The 19,353-nt window shown below is 37.1% G+C and overlaps 1 protein-coding gene across 1 annotated transcript in view; it reads left to right on the top strand.

Annotated features, from left to right (window-relative positions):
* Positions 1-18,231, top strand: part of HCRTR2 (hypocretin receptor 2) — a 36,259-nt gene extending 18,028 nt beyond the window's left edge. Inside the window, exons 4-8 of the mRNA XM_062626296.1 lie at positions 7,005-7,120; positions 12,252-12,472; positions 14,104-14,225; positions 15,308-15,508; positions 17,131-18,231. Coding sequence (XP_062482280.1) covers positions 7,005-7,120; positions 12,252-12,472; positions 14,104-14,225; positions 15,308-15,508; positions 17,131-17,321 — 851 coding nt within the window. The 3' untranslated portion in view covers positions 17,322-18,231. The remainder of the gene's footprint in view (positions 1-7,004; positions 7,121-12,251; positions 12,473-14,103; positions 14,226-15,307; positions 15,509-17,130) is intronic.
* Positions 18,232-19,353: the final 1,122 nt, after the last annotated feature.

The following is a 19,353-nucleotide window of genomic DNA, read 5'->3' as shown; positions in this document are numbered from 1 at the left end:
CTGGGACTTCAATACAAATTTCATGTCCGTACAAAATTTACAGAGACATCATCAATATGGGGTAGCAAGTTAGTCTACTATTTGAAATTTACCATAGACAAGATAATTTAAATAACTTTGTACATGTAATCCGTTACAAATTATTCTATCCAAGAAGTGTAATTCTGCCTTTGAATTAACTTTTAATCTAACTTCTTCTGTATTTAAATTCAGCTGTAAGAAGCCATAAGGGTTGCCAGGGAGTAACTACTTTTTTGTCTCTGTTCCCACTAAGCAGTATTAGCCACCACCCCAGAGTTGGTTAAGACCAACTCTGGTGGGCCCTGGCATAACTCCAATGCTAATAGAGTGTAAGAATTACATGCTATGACTCTGACACTGGATATAATGACCATCAGTAATACCATTATTCACACACAGGAAAATAAAGCTAAGTTTGCCAAAATATGTAACTAAAAATGCCTGTTTAATAAGCGCAAATCAGACTGAAAACAATCAAATTCTCTCCAAGAGATGTCTCTGTAGAAGAAGATTCCAATCATGTGAACAATTAAAATAAAATGCAACTGGACCACCTGTATTTAATTATTGTGATAAATTACCTTAAGCAGCTTGAACTGCTGAGGGCTCTTCCATGGGCCCTTTCGGAAGTTTCTAACCTGACTGGCCTCTGCTGGGCCACCAGGGGATTAATAAGACATTGGCTATCACATTCCCTGTTCTTTATCTCCATCATCCCAGTTAGTCCTTTGGGACATGTTGCAGAATGACTCTAAGAGCAGAACCATGGAGTTCTGGAGGACTGTGCAAGCAAGGCAGGGGGTGGCCCCCACAGGTGGCCAGAGACCGGACCTGGGAGGAGAATGTGGAGGAAGCTGTGGGGGGCTAACCAATACTGTTGTGCCAAGAAGGAGTGGCTGAATACCACTCCTATATATGTGTGAACTGTGTCACAAATAAAGTAGAAGTTGCTTATCACCCATATTGGGTTGGCCTGTCTGCTTCTCCTCGCCGCTTACAGGGACAAGGCAAGGGGGCAGAGATGGCCATTAGCTAGCTGGCAGTCATTGCAAAGATGTGCAGATGTGCTGTGAGTCTGTAGGTTAGAGCAAACCTCTGTTGTGCTTATGAGTATTGTACTTGCTATTTCATAGGAGAGGACACATCTGCTCTTTACTTCTAGTGTTCTTTCTTCATCTGTGAACAATTTTATATCACTGTCTGCTGATGGATGCTGCAGTATTGATGTGACTATTTTCTTTCTCAGCATTCAGTCCAAGTACAATTTGTGTCCACTTATTTTGACTGCAGAACTAATTATCCATGTCTTCATCTTCAGGGCTAGATCTGCAACAAAGACTGTTTTAATCAACCTAGGAAATGAAAATTACGTAGTTAATTAATTAGAGAGTCAAGAGCATTTGATCAGGGAATGCGATCGAAAAATTTCCAGATTCACATTGGCCACTCTCTGATTCCCAACAGGAAAGTGTTGCTTTGGAACTACAGACTCCATGGTAGCCTTGGAACTATTTAAAAGAGTGCCTCTCATTCAGTGCTGCGCTGAAGTAGTTGCAGCTCACAGATATGCCAGAGCTGAAGCACCCATTATACAAAAGAAAAAAACCTCCCACAGGCTCTAGTCCTGTGGAGTGTATTTGTCCAATGAAATCTATTGATCTTCAGGTTATACTTTGAGCCGTCACTTGGGCGTTTGGAGAGGTAGAAAGGAGTATAACAAAGGCAAGTTGTTGTGCATAGCATTAAGCTCTTTTTGTGTATGGCTCCAGAAATGTAGTGCAAACACTCCAAACTGATTTTGTTAGTTTTCTTTTAAATTTATATTGAGCACGAACCGAAAACAATTTTTTATTAAAAATACATTAAAGTTTTTTGAAATGGGGAGGTTTTCATTCCATTAAAGATAAGAATCCTGTTTTTATCCTGCTGCCTTTTTAATGAATTATTCTTCTAATGATAATGCACCATCTTTGCTAGCTATTGTGCTGGTGCATTTCAGCTATCTGTACAAAATAATCCTCTTCACATTCGAATAATAGATTCTCATAGTAACTTGAGAGAAGAACCTTTTTATGCATTAAAAGGTTTCTCAAATCATGGAATTACCTAATAAATGTATAGTCAACAATATATTATCAATGAGGATAAAATATAATAGATATATACCTTAACATCCCTTTCAGACTATAAAGTGTCAGTAGCTACAAAAGGTTTCCATTCAACTGAAAATATCTAAGGACACTGAGTTGGACCAAAGTATAGAAGATTCAATTTTTCTACTAAATTTTGAAAAGCCCCCAAAGGGCATCTGGTGAGTGTTGAGGCCAGAAGAAGGAATAAAAAGCTAATATTTTCAAAGAAAATAATTACATCTTTTGTTGGATTTTGTTTTGCCTTTTTTTGACTATGGGAATATGGAGCAGCAAATAAGGATAACTAGGAGGGGGTTAAAGGAGAAAGATATTGATATTCCTATGAATAAGCTATACTTGCAAAGAGAAAGTGGAAATGTAGATACTGCACACACTCAAGAGATCCTGAACAAATCCTACAGAAAAGTCAGTTTGGAGGAAAGAGATTATATTTGGGTGTTCACTGCTTTGTTTAGAACTGCACATAATTTATGTTGTCTAAAATTAGGGTACATCTGATGAAATTTTGAGGAGTATCGTTTGCACTGTATGTCCCAAGGATATTAAACTGTGAACTGTCAAGGTTGGGACTGCATAAAGGGGGAGCTTAGTGACACTGTCCAAAGTGTTTTGGATGTCTATTCTAACTCTGGGAATGCAGGATCACCGAAACATGAGGTGCTATGGAGGACTAACAGGAAGTTATGTCCAGAGGTGCCAAAGCAGGAGACCGTACCTTACCCAGACTTAGATCCAGCTGCTGAAATCGACACAAGTCTGCTGAGGGTCTGGAAGAAGGTCTGATCAGCACTGTGACACTTGGGATCCTTAACAGAGAACAAATAGTGGCCACCCTGACTAATAAGGTTTCAAGTATGCTGTTGGAGAGCTGCCAGTGACTGCAAATGGAGCAATAGTTCAGCCTAAAACAGGGCTGAATTTCTTTTTAATTGCTTCTGGCATTCCTAAATATAAAATTCATTGCCAATTTTAGGCTGAGTGTTTTTCATTTTGAGTACTGTCTAGTAACAATATTTTATTTGGGAATGCAGAAGGGTCCAACATGTGACCTATGCAGGCTCACTTAAGGAGCCAGTGTTGGCCACAGTTCTATAATAGTCTGTAATTGCTATGTGCTGAATTTGATGATAAAGTGCCAAAATAAAAGAAACATATATTAAAATGAGTTCTCCATGTGTCGAAGTCAGCTAAATACATTCTTTTAGAGCTGTTCGCAAAAGGAGTGTTAGCCAAACTGCGTTAGCCAACCCCTTTGCAAATGATAGAATATGGAGATAATCCTTTCCCAAAACTACATGGTTGAATGGAAACAAAGGGAAGACTTTATGTTCCATTTCCTCTTAGACTGCTCATAAAATAGTACAAAACCCATATTGTCTTAATTCTGGAAAACGAATAGCTGGAAATTGCATTATTACATGAAGTTTTTTACATCCTTGTTATTGAAGTGTTCAGAGCTTAAGGAAAATCTTGTGGGACATTTAATGCAGAAAGAAGTCAGAATATTGCTAATACTAAACTTATGCTTGGTGTTGTCACTAATTGAGAGCTCAAGGATAATAGATCAGATTGGAAAATGTAATTTTAGTATTAGCTAACTGTAAATCCTCTGATATAGGAACATAGTTTGGAAAAGGCTGTGTCATGTGATCAAATTTTCTCTACTATGGGCATCCACTTCCTAGCATCCCTATTTATTAAGCTTTTTTCTAAAAGTATACCCTTTCAACTGCATTGCATCTTCATGTCAGAAACTCCAAAACATTGTAGGTATCTTCGTAAGACAGGGGAACCTGTGAACTCTCTACCAATGCTCAACAAACTTGATAGTTTGTTTTCCCTGTTCTTAGGGAAGATGTCAAGAGTACCAATTTCATTATGCACCTATGGCTTAAGGGAACATTTAATTTGCTAGACATATCAAAACCTTTTGAGTCTGGAATGTTTTCAGTTTGTATACATATGTTTATGTATACACATATATATGTATGTATTTACACAAATATAGTAAAATTCTGGCAAAAATCCAGAAGCTGTAGTTTCAGTCTTACACCTCCTTGCTTCATAGAACAGTCTGAGACTGGAACACAGTGCCAAGAAGGAAGCTTTAGAAAAGTTTAAAAGTTGGTTAATAACCCCTGCAGCAGACAGAAGAAGGCTTGGTTTAGCACCCTTTATCAAGTGGAGTGATCACGCAGCATGACTGCCTCTGAGTGGAAATGCTTATCTCACCCCAGTCCAATCCGTGTGACCATCTGTTTGCTTTTTGTCCCCTTTTTCCAGCAAAATAACATCCGGTGCTGTGAGAATCATTAATTTCTTCTTAAAGAGATGATTACTCCAGCTAAGAACAATCTCTCCCTTTCCTGAAGCCCATTAAGTGACCACGGAAGGCAAAGACACTTTCCTCCTCTTCTTGGCAGTAAGAGGCTCAGCAGTCCCAGTCAGGCAGCTGATATATTACCCGGACCATAGACTGATTGATGTTCTCATTCAAGGAGCCTGGAACTCACTCACTTGATAAATGAATGGTATCCCAAACCAGTCCTTCCTCCTTCTCACTGCTGTGATTGTCAAATAGCTTTAAAGCTTTTCTTTGGCTTAAGAAGCTAAACAGGGTCATGCTTCTTAGGGAAAGGTTTTACAAAGGGCTTTGCCCTGGGTGGAGGAGAGATAGGTTTCCTTTGATGTTTAGCAGCTGGCACTTTCCAGGTGGCTAAACTTCAAAGGCAAGTGTTAGGATCTTCCTCCAACCTGGTTCATCAGTTCTTTGTAGATAGCTAGGCTCATTTAATGTTTCACTTTACTTGGAATGCTAAACTGGAAGCCATAGACTCCAGATGGCCTTTTAAATATGTACCATCCTTCTACCTGAAAGGGGCCTGGCTGCCTGCAGAGCATTGATGAGGCAGGTGGCACCCCCTTCTGAGCAGAAAGAATGTACTTGAAGCTCTGACCTCCTGTGATCCCAGTAAGTTATGATACTCCAGTTTCTCCTTAATCTCTCCTCCTGTGAAGCTTGCAGGTTGGTATTTCCCTGTCTGACAGGACTGCTGTGAGGCTGCATTTTCTGGAATGCAAAAACAAGTTTGAGATCATCAGTCAGTATACATAGCCAGGTTATCACCTGTTATAAAAAAGCTGCCCCAGATGGTCTGCCTCCCCTAGGGACAGTGACAAGAGGTAGTAGCTGCATCTACTAGTTAAGAGTTGGTAATCCGGTTTGCTAAAGGATTTTTGAGCAAGAAAAGAGTCAAATGCTGCTCATCTGAATTTTTTAAACCCTGATCCAACAAAGTTGTTAAATGACAATTACAATGTCTCTTTTATCTTTGCTAGCAAAGAATACAGGCTGGATTTTGCTGTAGCAAATAATAGCAAGTTTCTATTTCCCTGATACTGAAGTTGTTCTGATTGTTAAACCAGCTGCTACTTTCAGGCCCAACACTGAGAGTGATAACTACTTTAGTCTGGGTTTGAGGGTGAACCTGGAGTTAACATGATGTTAACAGGGAGATGTTAACAGGGAGATGTACTTCTCCCTGCTGTGAGAGTTACGGGCTAAGTCTTTGTATCTCCTTGTCTAACAAAACTCTCAGGGATTCTCCTGGCTTTTGAGGACCCCTTGTTTGATAGGGTCCACAATCACAGTCCCTTTAACAGACAGAAAGTAAGTTTGGCTCACCAACGTTTTGATCTCATGTAACTCTCCAACTCTCTTTTTTTTTTTTTTTTTTTTTTATGAAACCTACATACGATACAGAGTTGCAATTGCAGATCTTCCTGAAACATTCAGAAATTCTAGAAGTTAACATAAACATTCCTTCTTTAGTCAAAATGCAAGGCGTAGGTTTTTTATGCAGTCTAACTGCTCAGGAAGTGCAGTTTGTCTTCTGCTACATATTGTCAGTCTCCATAATGTTCATTCCTTTTCTGAAGCCATCCATAAATGTGAAATTATAATTGATATCAACATTTGATAATATCAAATTACATTTGATGATACAAAAGTGAAAACAAGTTTTCCAGCCACCCACTTCACATTTTGCTATAATCTAATGGCAAAGCTTATGATGCGACATCTGTAAGATGTTTGTCTCTAAGAAAATAACATTCATAACTTGTCTTTTCAAAAGAGATACACAGGAAACTAGAACACGATGGTAGCAAACTTGTTACTGTTGCAGCTGAGTCAAAAATAATTGCAGAAGTTTCCTCAGTTTACAGCACTTGACTGAATTAATTCTATTTTTTCTTAAATGTAATCTTAATAATAAATCACTGAGTCTTAATCATGTTTATTCTGCCACAGAAAAGTGATTTCAGAAATGTCTGTTGTCTCCTCCCATTAGCATCCTGTGTTCTGTAGTCTACATTCTCTGTTTGTAGGTGAAAGACTGCAATTTACTCAGGGATATGTAATAGCCTTTGCAGAATTGAAACTAAGGAGTTATACAAACTGTTAAATATGTCAAAGATGAGATAGGTTGGATAATTAACTAGCTATTGTTAGATACTGAAATTTTCTATCTTTCACTGATTTAATAAAAAGCAAAACTTCTGAAGACTTAATACCCAAAGTAATAATGTGATATGAAAGAAATAATGTGATGTAAGAGACGCTTGAAATAAAAGCATGTTTATAAAAGAGAATGTATATAGAAGTGATTAAAAAAATCAATCCTACCCATAATATGATTTGATACATCCTCCATTATAACTTATTATGTTTGTAGAACTCATGCAATCTGTATGAAAAGCTTGGCTTAAAGTGATTTTGAAATGTGTGTGTATTTGAATGCAGTTTTCCTATTTGAATTCTCTTTCCAGCTGAGGTTTACCCCAAAATGTATCACACATGCTTTTTTCTGGTGACTTACATGGCACCACTGTGTCTTATGGTGTTGGCCTATTTGCAAATATTTCGAAAGCTGTGGTGTCGCCAGGTAAGTCATTTAACACTAGCTTTATTTGTTTGCTGCTGTGACTATGCTCAGATTCCTATGTACAACCTTCTCATCTATATGCTCCGCATTGTCACTCAGGACTTGGACTTTTACAGCACTGAGACCAGGTTCAGTGACACTCCTGGCTTGCAGCCACCTTGGATAGACACTGAGATGCATTAACAAATGAAGGCAATCAGGCTGAATGTAGACTCCTTCTTGCCCATGTCTATGAAGGGCTTAGAGGGAGAGAAAGAGAGAAAAATGCAACAGAGAGATTTATTATAGGAAGAAGAAAGATCTCTCCCATTGTATCTGAAATACTTACCAAAATAGCTTAGGTGAGCTTATTTATACTGCTACAATCTCCTGTAGCAAAAAACACTAAGCAAAACTTAGGTTTGAGCCTTCTCATTTTCTTAGTAGTCTGTACAATTTTTTTATTTTTCATTCTACAAAATCTCAGGCTTAAACAGGTCCAACTTGAACAAAAGTTAGGCTAGAAAGTCCAACTATCACAAAAACTGTGAGACTGGACTTACCTGATACGAAGCTGGATGATATCAGTAGCAGTTGATGTGAATTATTGACAAATAATTGGCATGATTTCTAATGTGAACATCTGTTTTACAAGTTTCAGATTAAAAATTCAAGAAAGAAAATGGGAATACTAAACAAACAAAAAAAAAAACTAAGCTAGCAAACACACAAAGAACATTTGGATTGAAGTGGAAAAAGTGATGTGAATGTTTTCGGAAAGGTTTTTCCCCCTCCAGCAATTTGAAGTGCTGCTTGCTAGAGAACATTTTTTGGGGGTGTGAATTAGGAAGAAGTTCTTTAATGTGAAGGTGATGAGGCACTGGTACAGGCTGCCCAGCAAAGTTGTGGATGCCCAGTCCCTGGCAGTGTTCAAGGCCAGGTTGGATGGGGCTTTGAGCAACCTGGTCTAGTGGGAGGTGGCCTTGCCCATGGCAAGGGGGTTGGAACTTAATGATCTTTAAGGTCCCTTCAAACCCAAACCACTCTATGTTTCTATGACTCTTCACCAAAAGAAAGGCTTTGCTCAGTCTGAAAATTAAATTCAGTCTAACAAGGCTCTAAGATGATCTGCATTACTAAGTAGTTATCTGTCCTGTAGCACCCAATTCTCCATATTCCTTCTTAACCTTCTCTTTTGTACTTTCTCTACAATCTACAAATTCTCTCAAACTGTCCATGAAATTAATGCAAAGCACTTGTAACCTGCACATTTTAACCTGCACGTAGCTTAAAAATGCTGGTTCAGATTCGGAGCAGAAGCTGAATTACTGGAAACCAGCCTGTTTTGTTGGCTTGGTTCTCCCCCCACCCCTAGTAGCTGGCCTATTTTTTCTTCACAGTATTTCTTCTCCCTGTACATCTCACATGCTCACAAAGTTCAGATGATCCTTTTTTTTTTCAGTGGCAAAAAGACAAATACTGCTACAGGCTTAGAGCTATCAATGATACAAAATTACAGATATCTCTTTTCCTAGCATAAATGATAGCACTATGTGTAAGAGGCTGCACTAAGTGAAATTAAAACCACTGCACGTCTATTATCAACTGTGACTTGTCTGCAGACAGGCATTTTCCTAAGTGCAACAGGTGTGCCATAATCAGTCATGTAGATCAAATGAATGCAGTGCTATAAATGTATTATTTGATAATAGTTCCATTTAAGAAATCATGCTGTTTTCCAGAACTTCAATTAAATATAGTAATCCTATTGCAAGGTACAATAAGCATCCCAGACATATGTGATATAAAAAACACAGCAAACAGTAGATGGTTTCTATACCTTACTTTTGTTCTAGAGGTTGTTTTTGAAAATTGTGTTGTGCATGCAAATTTTCACATGACTAAAGGTAAGATAGATTCACAAGCTATCCTTACTGTATTTTGTGCAATAACTCTTGAAATTACTGATTGTGTCCTCCAAATCTTTGTGTCTTTGCAATCTTTGAATTAATGATTCATCTTTGTGAAGACAAGATCATGCCACAAATACCAAGCAATCTGAGCAGTTTATTTTAATTATTAGCAAGGAAGTAGTGACTTAGCAGGCTATAATCTCTTGTGGATTTTAAGGAGATTAAAAATAACTTCTGAACAAATAAATAGAACTGAAAGGACTTATGATGAAAGTGTCGGTACATAATTTCTATTTTTGAGTCCATACTGTATGCTTCAATTTACTGATGTCCAAAAGCATTGACAGTACAGCCCATTCATATTAATAACTAGGAACCCTACCTATTTTCATTTTGGCAGCTGAAATATACCCTTCCAATCTTTGCAAGTTATTACATTTGGAGAAATTTCCTCTGGTTATAAACCCCTTGATAAGAATTTGAGGGGATAGAGGAGAGATGCATAAGAAAATAGCTGCAATTTCTAGTACATGTTTGGATACATCTAGTAGGCTTTTAGTGAATTGTTGGAAATACACAAATTCTCCTCAATTATCTCTATAAGGGATTCATTACTGAAAAGCAAATATATGCATTATGTTGACGTATGTATGCTTATACATACATAATGATAGAAATAGAACTATAGAATTATTTACATTGCAAAAGACCCTTAAGATCATCAAGTCCAACTCTCAACCTAGCACTGCCAGGCCCACTACTAAACCATGTCCCTAGGTACCATATCTACATGTCTTTTAAATATCTCCAGGAAATGTGACTCAACCACTTCCCTGGGCAGCCTCTTCCAATGCTTGACAACCCTTTCCATGAAGAAATGTTTTCCTAATATCAAATCTAAACCTCCCCTGGTGCAACTTGATGCCATTTCCTCTCATCCTATGTATGTAATACATGTATGTGTGTTTACATAAATGCATATTTGTAAATATTTCTGTATACATGCACACACACTTCTGAGGTGTTGTGCTTCTTAGGTGGTACTGGTTCAATTATGCATCTCTGGGTATATAGCTCTTTCTATTCTTTTTACTGATAAAATTCTTGCTGTATTATTGCCTATTGGCATTAACAGTAATAAAGCCCAGATGTATGTCAGGGAAAGACTGAGGAAAACAGGGCTCTTAAGAAAGGCTCTCAATACAACCCCTCAAGATTTAGAAATCTAATATATAGTACAGTAAGACTATACATTGTACACAGTTCCACTTTTCATCACCTCCTGCTCCTTTGAAGGTCACTTTCGACCCAAATGCAGACTCTATGATTCTGTGATTAAAGACTACTTAAATATGAGAAAAGTCCCTTCTGTCTGCACACACAGGTGCAAACCATGTGCACAGTCACTTTTAACATTTCTGTAGAAATAGCCGTTCACAATTTTGAGCCAAGATAATGTTTTTCTTCATTTAACTTGCATCTAGCTACCAGGAAAGCTGGTCACTTATTTTTTCAAGTAAATCTTTGGCATAGCGAGGAGGGAGAGATCTGGCTGAATTTCTCTGCTTCCATCTCCAGTTCTTGCTACAATATGGTAACTCAGTACGACTGAAGGAAAAGCTTCTGCTTCAAAATTAGAAGGACAGAAAATCAAGTACCTCTGATAAGCCAAAATCAGAATCTTAGAGCACATTGTCTCAGTAGTTCCCGGTAAAGACATACTGCAGCTCCACCTCACAGCTAAGTGGGGTAAATCCCTTGCAACAAGACAGGCATATTCAGGTATGAAACTAATACTTCTTATTTCAGCTGAATGAGAGGGAGCTGCAGTAGAAGTAAGTGCAAGGGGGTTTTGTTTGTTTTATGTCCATAGACACATTCTTAAAAAGTACATGTTATAATATATCCCTTCTTCTGCTTCCTTGGTTTCCTGTTCATTACAACACAGCTTTGCCAAAACATCCTAATAGTTGTAAATTCGGTTTGACAGTGCACATAAATGCTAAGTCAAGGGCTTTTCTGTGCAAGGAAGCTATTAATAAAAAACAACAACAAACCAACCCAAACAAGAAACATCCTCCCCCCCCCAAAAAAAAAAAAAACAACAAACAAAACCAAAACAAACCCAAATCATAATAGGTATTCTAGAATAATTCTGAAAGTTCATGCTTTTATTTTAGGACAAGTATTCCCGTTTTAGCTTATATTTTTTCTGATATTCCATTTTCCTTCTGGTCAGTTTATGTGGATAAGCCCTGATTTTTAAAATGTTACAGTAGGCAATTTTAATTTTGCGGATACTTTTAAACATGCATTATTTACACTCATGAGACTACTGGCTCCACAGACAATTGTACTACACTTGAATAAAACTATGTTTCTACCCAAAAGCTTTTCACAATGTGTAACATTAAAAGCATTATGTCATTGTAATAGAGTTCTCTGAGTAAGTCCTTGCCATCTGTACTCTTTCACGTTTGGCTGCAAGCAGGAGATAATTTTGAAGAACTGAGGCAAAGTTGCTTTGTTTGGCTTGGTTTCTGTGAGGGCACAGAAAATAAAAAATTAGATTTAATTTTTTTTAATAGCATGGTGCTACATCTAGCCATTGAAGGGTGTCTCTGGCTAGCCTAATTCTTCCTATGTCTTGGCACTCTTCCATGATTCCTCTGTATTCATCGCTGTATATACATTCAGGTTTGAAGTGCTGTGCATGAAGATCCATTCTTCAGCTGTGATTTCTTTAGCTGCTTCATTGTCATTTAAATTGCATATTTGGAAGTTTTGTGGCACTTAAGAATATGTAGGCTTTAAATCCTTGTTTTGGACTGCTGAAAAGCTGTTTAGTATCTTAAGTTAGCAGCATATTAATCGGCTAAACTACTCTGCCATACAACAAAATATTTAATATGGAACTTTACAGCACCATACTTGCAGCAATACAGCTGGTGCAATAATCTGAAGGCACAGACAATGCAAGATATTTGCAAATGCAAGTAAAGAAAATTTTAGTATCTATATATTTGGTATTGCTGTATTTGGTTTAAAACATATTTTTATGCAGTCCTTCAGGTGTGTCTGAAACTGGGCTTATTTCTTGCAACTAAATCAATTAATTTAATAAAAAGACCCTGTTTCTGCCTGCAAGCTTAAATTTTATATGTCAACATGTCTGTGTTTCTTGTTATAGCTATCCACAGTGCTACTTTTTCACACTGTGCCTTTTTTTTCTTTCTTAGATCCCAGGAACCTCTTCTGTTGTTCAGAAAAAGTGGAAGCCTCTACAGACCTCAGCACAGCCCCGAGGGCTGGGACAATCAACAAAGTCAAAGATTAGTGCTGTGGCAGCTGAAATAAAACAGATTCGTGCAAGAAGGAAAACAGCGCGTATGCTAATGGTTGTCCTCCTGGTTTTTGCACTTTGCTATCTACCAATTAGCATCCTCAATGTCTTGAAAAGGTAAAGTTTATCCCAAAATGTAAACACTTGGTAAATCTTTCTGTCTAAAAACAATCCTCTGTTAAGAGATTCCTGTTATTCTGGCAGATACTTCTAAAAGATAAATTTACTTATTTCATGATAAAGAAATAATTTCATGATAAGCATACAGTTGCAAGGAAAAAAGAAAATCTGACCTATCCATATTACTTGTCTTAACCCTCATTAGCAAGCTCTTCCTTATGAAAATTATCTATCCTATCTCCTCATTAAAACCTGTCATTTACATGGGATTACAGCTTGTTTTCTGTAAATGCACCCATGGAAGTGTATTTACCTAAAGCAACAGCTGAAGGTTAGCAGGAGAGTGTAGTGTGATTTGCTCTGAGGACTATGAAATGCTGGGTTCGAGCACCCATCATGTACAATTTTGAGACCTTAGGCTAACACTTCAGTTTGCTTGGAATTTATATTTTTACCCTTTTCTCTCCTGTTTATTTGAGACAAAATTACATACACTCTTGTTTTTTTGTATGGGCCCTGACAGGCCAAGGTTTTGTTATATCTCATGAGCCCTCTGGAATACCAATAATGACATATAGCGGAAGATTTTTAGGGACTGTAGTGACAGACAAGGGGTAACGGGTTCAAACTTAAACAGGGGAAGTTTAGATTGGATATAAGGAGGAAATTCTTTCCTGTTAGGGTCGTGAGGCACTGGAATAGGTTGCCCAGGGAGGTTGTGAATGCTCCATCCCTGGCAGTGTTCAAGGCCAGGCTGGGCAAAGCCTTGGGTGAGATGGTTTAGTGTGAGATGTCCCTGCCCATGGCAGGTGTGTTGGAACTAGATGATCTTAAGGCCCTTTCCAACCCTAACCATTTTATGATTCTAAGATTTGAATATCCTAAAAAATAATTAGCCTGTTATTGGTGCTTGAGGAGCATTTTAATTTTTAAGGAATAGTTTCAAATTGGATATGAAGGCTTAAATACATCCCACTCAATCCTGGTACTTCCTGAGTCGCAATTTGAGTACTTTTTGTTCTCAAGTCCCTTGGTAGGCAATGTGGAGGAAAAAAAGTATTTCCAGAAGGCAGTTCAGGCCACCTGCAATCTGAACCATAGAGGGATACACAGGCTGCCTTGACTACAATAGCAGAGTAGGTCCATAGTTAGATTTTCACTTACATGGCAAAAGTTAGGTGTAAGGAATCTAGGCAAAACAGATTTCTTTTGGCAGAAGCTGCAGCTGTGGCCTCAGTTCTGGGGCCAGTTTAGTGCCTTTTGAATTCCAGAGCTCTTGTTTATTGGAGAGTGGGCCTGGAGCTGAGAACCTCAATGGCATGAATAGGTCAAAAGCAACTTTCACTATCTTTTCTTGACTTATCTGAAACCAGCTGACTTTGGTTACTTAGGAGACAAGTCATGCATCTGCACCACTGCAAAGTGAAGTACTGATGGTTTCTGTTGTTGTGCTAAACCACCAAGACAGGGGGCTGAGGGATGGGGACTTTATCAAGAAATCAAGCACTGTTGAGTCAGCTTTTCTGTGATACTGCAAATGAATCATCAGAGAATTAAGCTAGAACATGCCAAATTTTATATGATTTCTAATTTTGCCATCTTTCAGGTTTGCTCTTCTTTTTCTGTAGGGTTTTGGGGATGTTTAATCATGCTGATGACAGAGAAACTGTATACGCCTGGTTCACATTCTCACACTGGCTTGTGTATGCAAACAGTGCAGCCAATCCTATTATTTATAACTTCCTCAGTGGTAAGTTACAGTTACTTAGAATTCAAGTTTCATGTATAGTTAGAATGTAATGAGCCATAGCAAATAAGATTAATGACTGTGTAACGTCAGCCCAGCTCCTCCTGTGGGAGCTAGATCTTCTTCTTGGAGCAAGTTGCCTGAAGTATCCCATTACCTATCTACCTATAACTAAACTAAACTGTGCCAGGGCCTCAGTCCAAGTGCTTGAATTTGATTGTCTATGCCATTAATTTGGTAGAGAAGTCCCTGGCATTACTTTGGTCTGAAACAGCTACCATTCTCCTAAACGCTCACTGGATACTGTCTGGGAGGTAGCATAGGCCAGGGACTGTCTCCAGTTGGCATTTTATATCCAGGTATTGGGGTTTGGAGTCTGTGAGTCTTTAATAGTACTTACATGACCAGACTGTGCTGACTAGGTTCAAGGTCAAAGAACTAGGTAAGGTGCTGTTTACTTACCAGTATAGATTTATCTTAGCTTGTATTTGTCTTATTTGGCTATGGACAGCAGAATCAGAACTTAAATTGGTGGTATTACAGCTAAATAAAGGGAGGCAAAAGTCTATTGATGCTCACTGTATATTTGCCCATATAGTTTTTGTGGTGTGTAGTGTGAGGATGATCTGAACAACATGTTCTGAGCCCCTAAAGCAGACTAATAGGCTGTTGAACACTTTGAATCTCCTCCTAAAAGGTATTCAAGATAAAATACAAATTAGCTATGACCTCTCATTTCACGTCAGGTCATTTAAGCCTATGATTGCTCAATTACCTGTTTTTCTTAGATATGTTATTAATCAACAGACTATCCATGACATGACTTCATAAATCATTTGTCCATTCTGCCTAGCTAAGAATAATTTAGGCTTCATACCACATCTCATGTATCTTCTTAAAAAGGTTATATGTTTTTTATCTTTCTCCAAGATGATGAAATTGTGATTTCCTAGTTCAGCATTAGAAGACCATCTGGGTATTTTGGGTTAATTTTTCTTTAGATAGCTGCTTTTTTCTAATCTATAAAGTCTGATGAAACAGTCTTTATGGTACATTTTTTCATGAGTCTTTTTTGTGGTTGACAGGGAAATTTAGAGAAGAATTTAAAGCAGCATTTTCTTGTTGCATCTTTGGCATTCGCAGTCATCATGATGAACGGCTCACCAGAGGTCATGCCAGTACAGAGAGTCGGAAATCCTTGACCACCCAGATCAGCAATTTTGACAATGTTTCAAAACTTTCAGAACATGTTGTATTGACCAACATAAACACACTTCCAGTAAATGGTACTGCACCTATTACCTACTGATAGTATACTTGTCCCTGTTTCTTTTGATGCTGTGGAAGTAAAATTTCATTGTGCAGACAACACTATTTGAATCTGAGCACAGTGCAATGAGACAAGGGTGTTTACAACTAAGAACTGACTGTAAGAAAAGTAACTTACAAGAAATATTTTATAGAATATGCTAGAACTTCAGTTAATATATTGATGAAACAAAATTTCATCTCATTTATTTTAAAACTTGAGTTGCAATTGGGGAGGGTGTAAGGTAATAATATTTTATATAAATACTTTCCTTTAGATTCCTACTTCCTTTAGACTCCTAAGTAAATAAAGAACAGGCACCTGAAAGTATGAAAATCATTATCCCTGGAGTTGCAATGTGTTTATAAACAACCATATTCTACTCAGAGATAATTCTCTGAAGTTGTGGTATATTTTATAACAAATACCTGAATGTCCTTGACTATTTCAAATCATATGCATACCATGCGTTCTGGTTTGAGTTGAGCTGATTAAATAAGAAATTCACATTCATTTATTTTCTCACATTTTCTATTCTTTTCCATCCTGGGGGGGAGGGGAGGGGGAGAGAACTATTGGGTGCGTTCAGGAACAGCTGGGGAGATACTCTTGATTTTTCTCCCATACAGGTTGATAAATAAATGAACACAGTCTGAAATGAAAAGCAGAAATTGTTCAAGCTTTCCCAAATCTGGGTAAACATTGAAATGATTGTGCAATTCCCTAGCTTTGAGAATAGATGGAAAATTGCATATAAGTTATTTGATTTGTTTCATTACATTATATGTTGTATACCAGTAGAAATTTGCAAGGGACTTCAAGTACAGGTTTCATTCCTCCTCTTCTAGGGATGTGAATGTTTGTTATCTAGAAGTTATTTCAGATACTATAGGCTTGGACTATATAAACTATATATTGATAATAGAGAAAGGTGAGCTAACCTGCTCCTAAATGCATATCTAAAAATAATTAAATAAATTACCTCTGAAGAAGTGTTCTTTGCACTTACTATAAAAGGAATGTTTGTTTTTTTCACCTGAATTCAGCTTGCTCTTCTCCAGTAGTGTTTCCATTCCTATATGTATGGCACAGGCAAGGTTACAGGCATGAAACACAGATGATAGTGTGGCTGTAGATTATGTTTTACTCTATATCTATTATCTGTCATAATTTTTTATCCACTGCTTGTCCTATGTTCATGGTGGAGGGGGTGGACTAGGTGATCTCTAGAAGTTGTTTCTAATCCAAACTATTCTGTGATTTTATGATTGACTTGTGTACAGGAAGCTGTAGTGCTCTGCTGGTCACAGTGGCATCTGGATAAGGAATCACAGGGCAATTTACTAATTAATGTATATTAAATAAGTAGTAGAACAAATTAAAAAAATTAAAAGTAAGAAGATTAAGGTTTATGCATCAGGAATCCCCTTAGACTTCACTTAAAATTTCCATTTGCAGTTTGGAACATATCCTGGCAGACCATTTTGTTAATCAGTCATCACCTGCATAGTAGTCAGAGAGTAGCAATCACAGGATGAGCCAGTCAGCTACCTGATGCAAACAGGAAAATCATGTTAAAATCTCTGGTATTTCTTACAGGAATCCCAGCTACAATCAGCCCAATGAAATCAGTGGAACTACAGCTCCACATACCAGGGATGAACATGACTTCAAATTTAGATGAAACTGTGAAGGTTTCTGCAGAAGACACTGGCAACACAGAGAATGAGTGGGACAAATTTGTCCCTAGCATAACTAAACTTACCTCGATGGAGTTACAGCAAGGATGACTTTGCCTCAGTAAACATAAGACTGCCAGAGACTGACACATGGTTTTAGCTGTATTACAGACTACTGCTGGACAAAGGGATTCCTTCAAAACAACTGCCTCTCTTATTTCTTCTCAGTCTTACAGAAACCTACTTACCTCAGTATGAGCTAAAGAACATGGCTTTACAAGCCTTTTTAGAGTTTGGATTGTGTCATACTTTGTAAATACTGTAGATATTTATTTTTATATATTTTAGATGCTGTGGAATGTTCTAAAATGTATTATATAAAGAACTCTAAGTATTTGAAAGAAGTCTCAAACATTTATTTATATCCTATTTCTATAAATGAGTGACTTATTTACAAGAATGCTTACTTATGCACTAGTGATATTCTGGAATTATTTTGCACTTCTTTTTCTGCTAATCCACTTGTTAATTCTGCATTCATTATGGAAGTTTCACTTCAGATAGATTTGGGGAGATTGAAAGTTACTTTTTCTAAGCACAGACATGCTTCTAAGATATGAACTCAAAGTGCTGCAGGTCACACATGTTTTCATAAGATTATACTTAATAGCCACTATTTTTTTTCTTCAGAATTCAGTGCCTAAAAAATAATTACTTAAATAAAACTTATGTGATACTCAAAGGTGCTATAAACTCAAAATTCCTACTCAGGCCAATGGGAATAACAAGTGTCAGCACCCCTGAAAGGCAGGTCATTTTAACATTGGTAGCTCATTTTAAGTCCGTAATGTCTGCAAGTGTTGCTCCAGAGATGTCTGAGGATCTTTAAAATATAAAACACCGGCTATCTTGCTTAATTTCATGATTTCTCTCTCAGATGCCATTTAATACTAATGATACAAACAAGAGATTTCTATGCTTAGAAAATGTTGACTTTTCAACTATTCAAATAAAATGTTTCTTGCTGTAGATCGAGTACTCACCCATGTTCTGTTTGTGGAATAAGCACAGTGACCTGGCACTCGCTACCATGTATCGTAATTTTTCTTCTTCAAGAATGAAGATGGTCAATCACTGGAGACTTAGTCTACTAGGAGATCATGGCCTATTGGTTAGGAAGAGACTAATGCGTAAAAACCTGAGCTACAATCTCCTTCTGGCACTATTCTTGCATTTCAGCTCAAATTTTTCAAAAGGAAGGCTGAGCTGGAAGGGAAGACATGTTTTTCACTAAAAAGCATTTGATGTAGAAAGAAGACAGTCTCATGCATTCAAAGGTTTCTGAAAACCCAGTTGTTCATAAAGAAGGTATTATTTGATTAACCTATGTAAATATTTTTTCTAGGTTTTGCTTTGACCTAATGTCATGTGTTGTACTGTCTATTATGACATCTATAGTTCTATGAAGCGCTTAATCACTTTACGCTTTAGTCTTCTCAAACAGTTGTTTTACTTGACATTGTTCCAATTACTCCTAGTTTACACTGGTGTAAAGTGAGAGAAAAAAAAAAATCCATTTGTTTGTATATTAAAGTTTTCTATTAAAAGAGAAAAAACAGAATATTCTTTCTATTAGAAAGAATAAAGAGAAATACATAAACAAAGAATGTTTAAGCAACAAATAAAATCATAGGAATTCCTATATTCCTATGTGTAAGCTTAATTTTTTACTGTAGCTATTATGTCATTATTTCAAGGAATTGTTTTACTATGTCTCTTCTAAGAAAACAAAAGGATTTGATTTCATAGTGATTGCAGTTCCTTTACCACTAGAAGGCTATTTTTGCTTTTCAGCCACAGAAAATGTAATATTCTTAAACTGTGTGAAACAAGATATAATTTTTCTATATAATTTGAAATGGTTGGATAAACAGCTGCTGAATTAAAACATTAAAGAAATGGGAGACTAGAATTTCAAAAGTCCTCTATTTTTTCTTCTTATATAAGTAAGAAAAAGTCAAAAAGTTAATCTAATTGCCAAATAACTATCAATAATTTTTCAATTGTGCCATAAAATATTGCCTCAACCCATTGCTGAAAAATGTCATTTATGTCAAAATTCTGGAAACCTATACTTTCTTAT

This window comes from Pezoporus occidentalis, unplaced genomic scaffold, assembly GCF_034315485.1.
Source record: "Pezoporus occidentalis ecotype Australia unplaced genomic scaffold, CSIRO_AGI_Poc_V1 ctg29, whole genome shotgun sequence".
Lineage (NCBI taxonomy): Eukaryota > Metazoa > Chordata > Aves > Psittaciformes > Psittacidae > Pezoporus > Pezoporus occidentalis.
The sequence above is the reverse complement of the archived record's forward strand: the minus strand, read 5'-3'. Positions and strand labels throughout refer to the sequence as shown.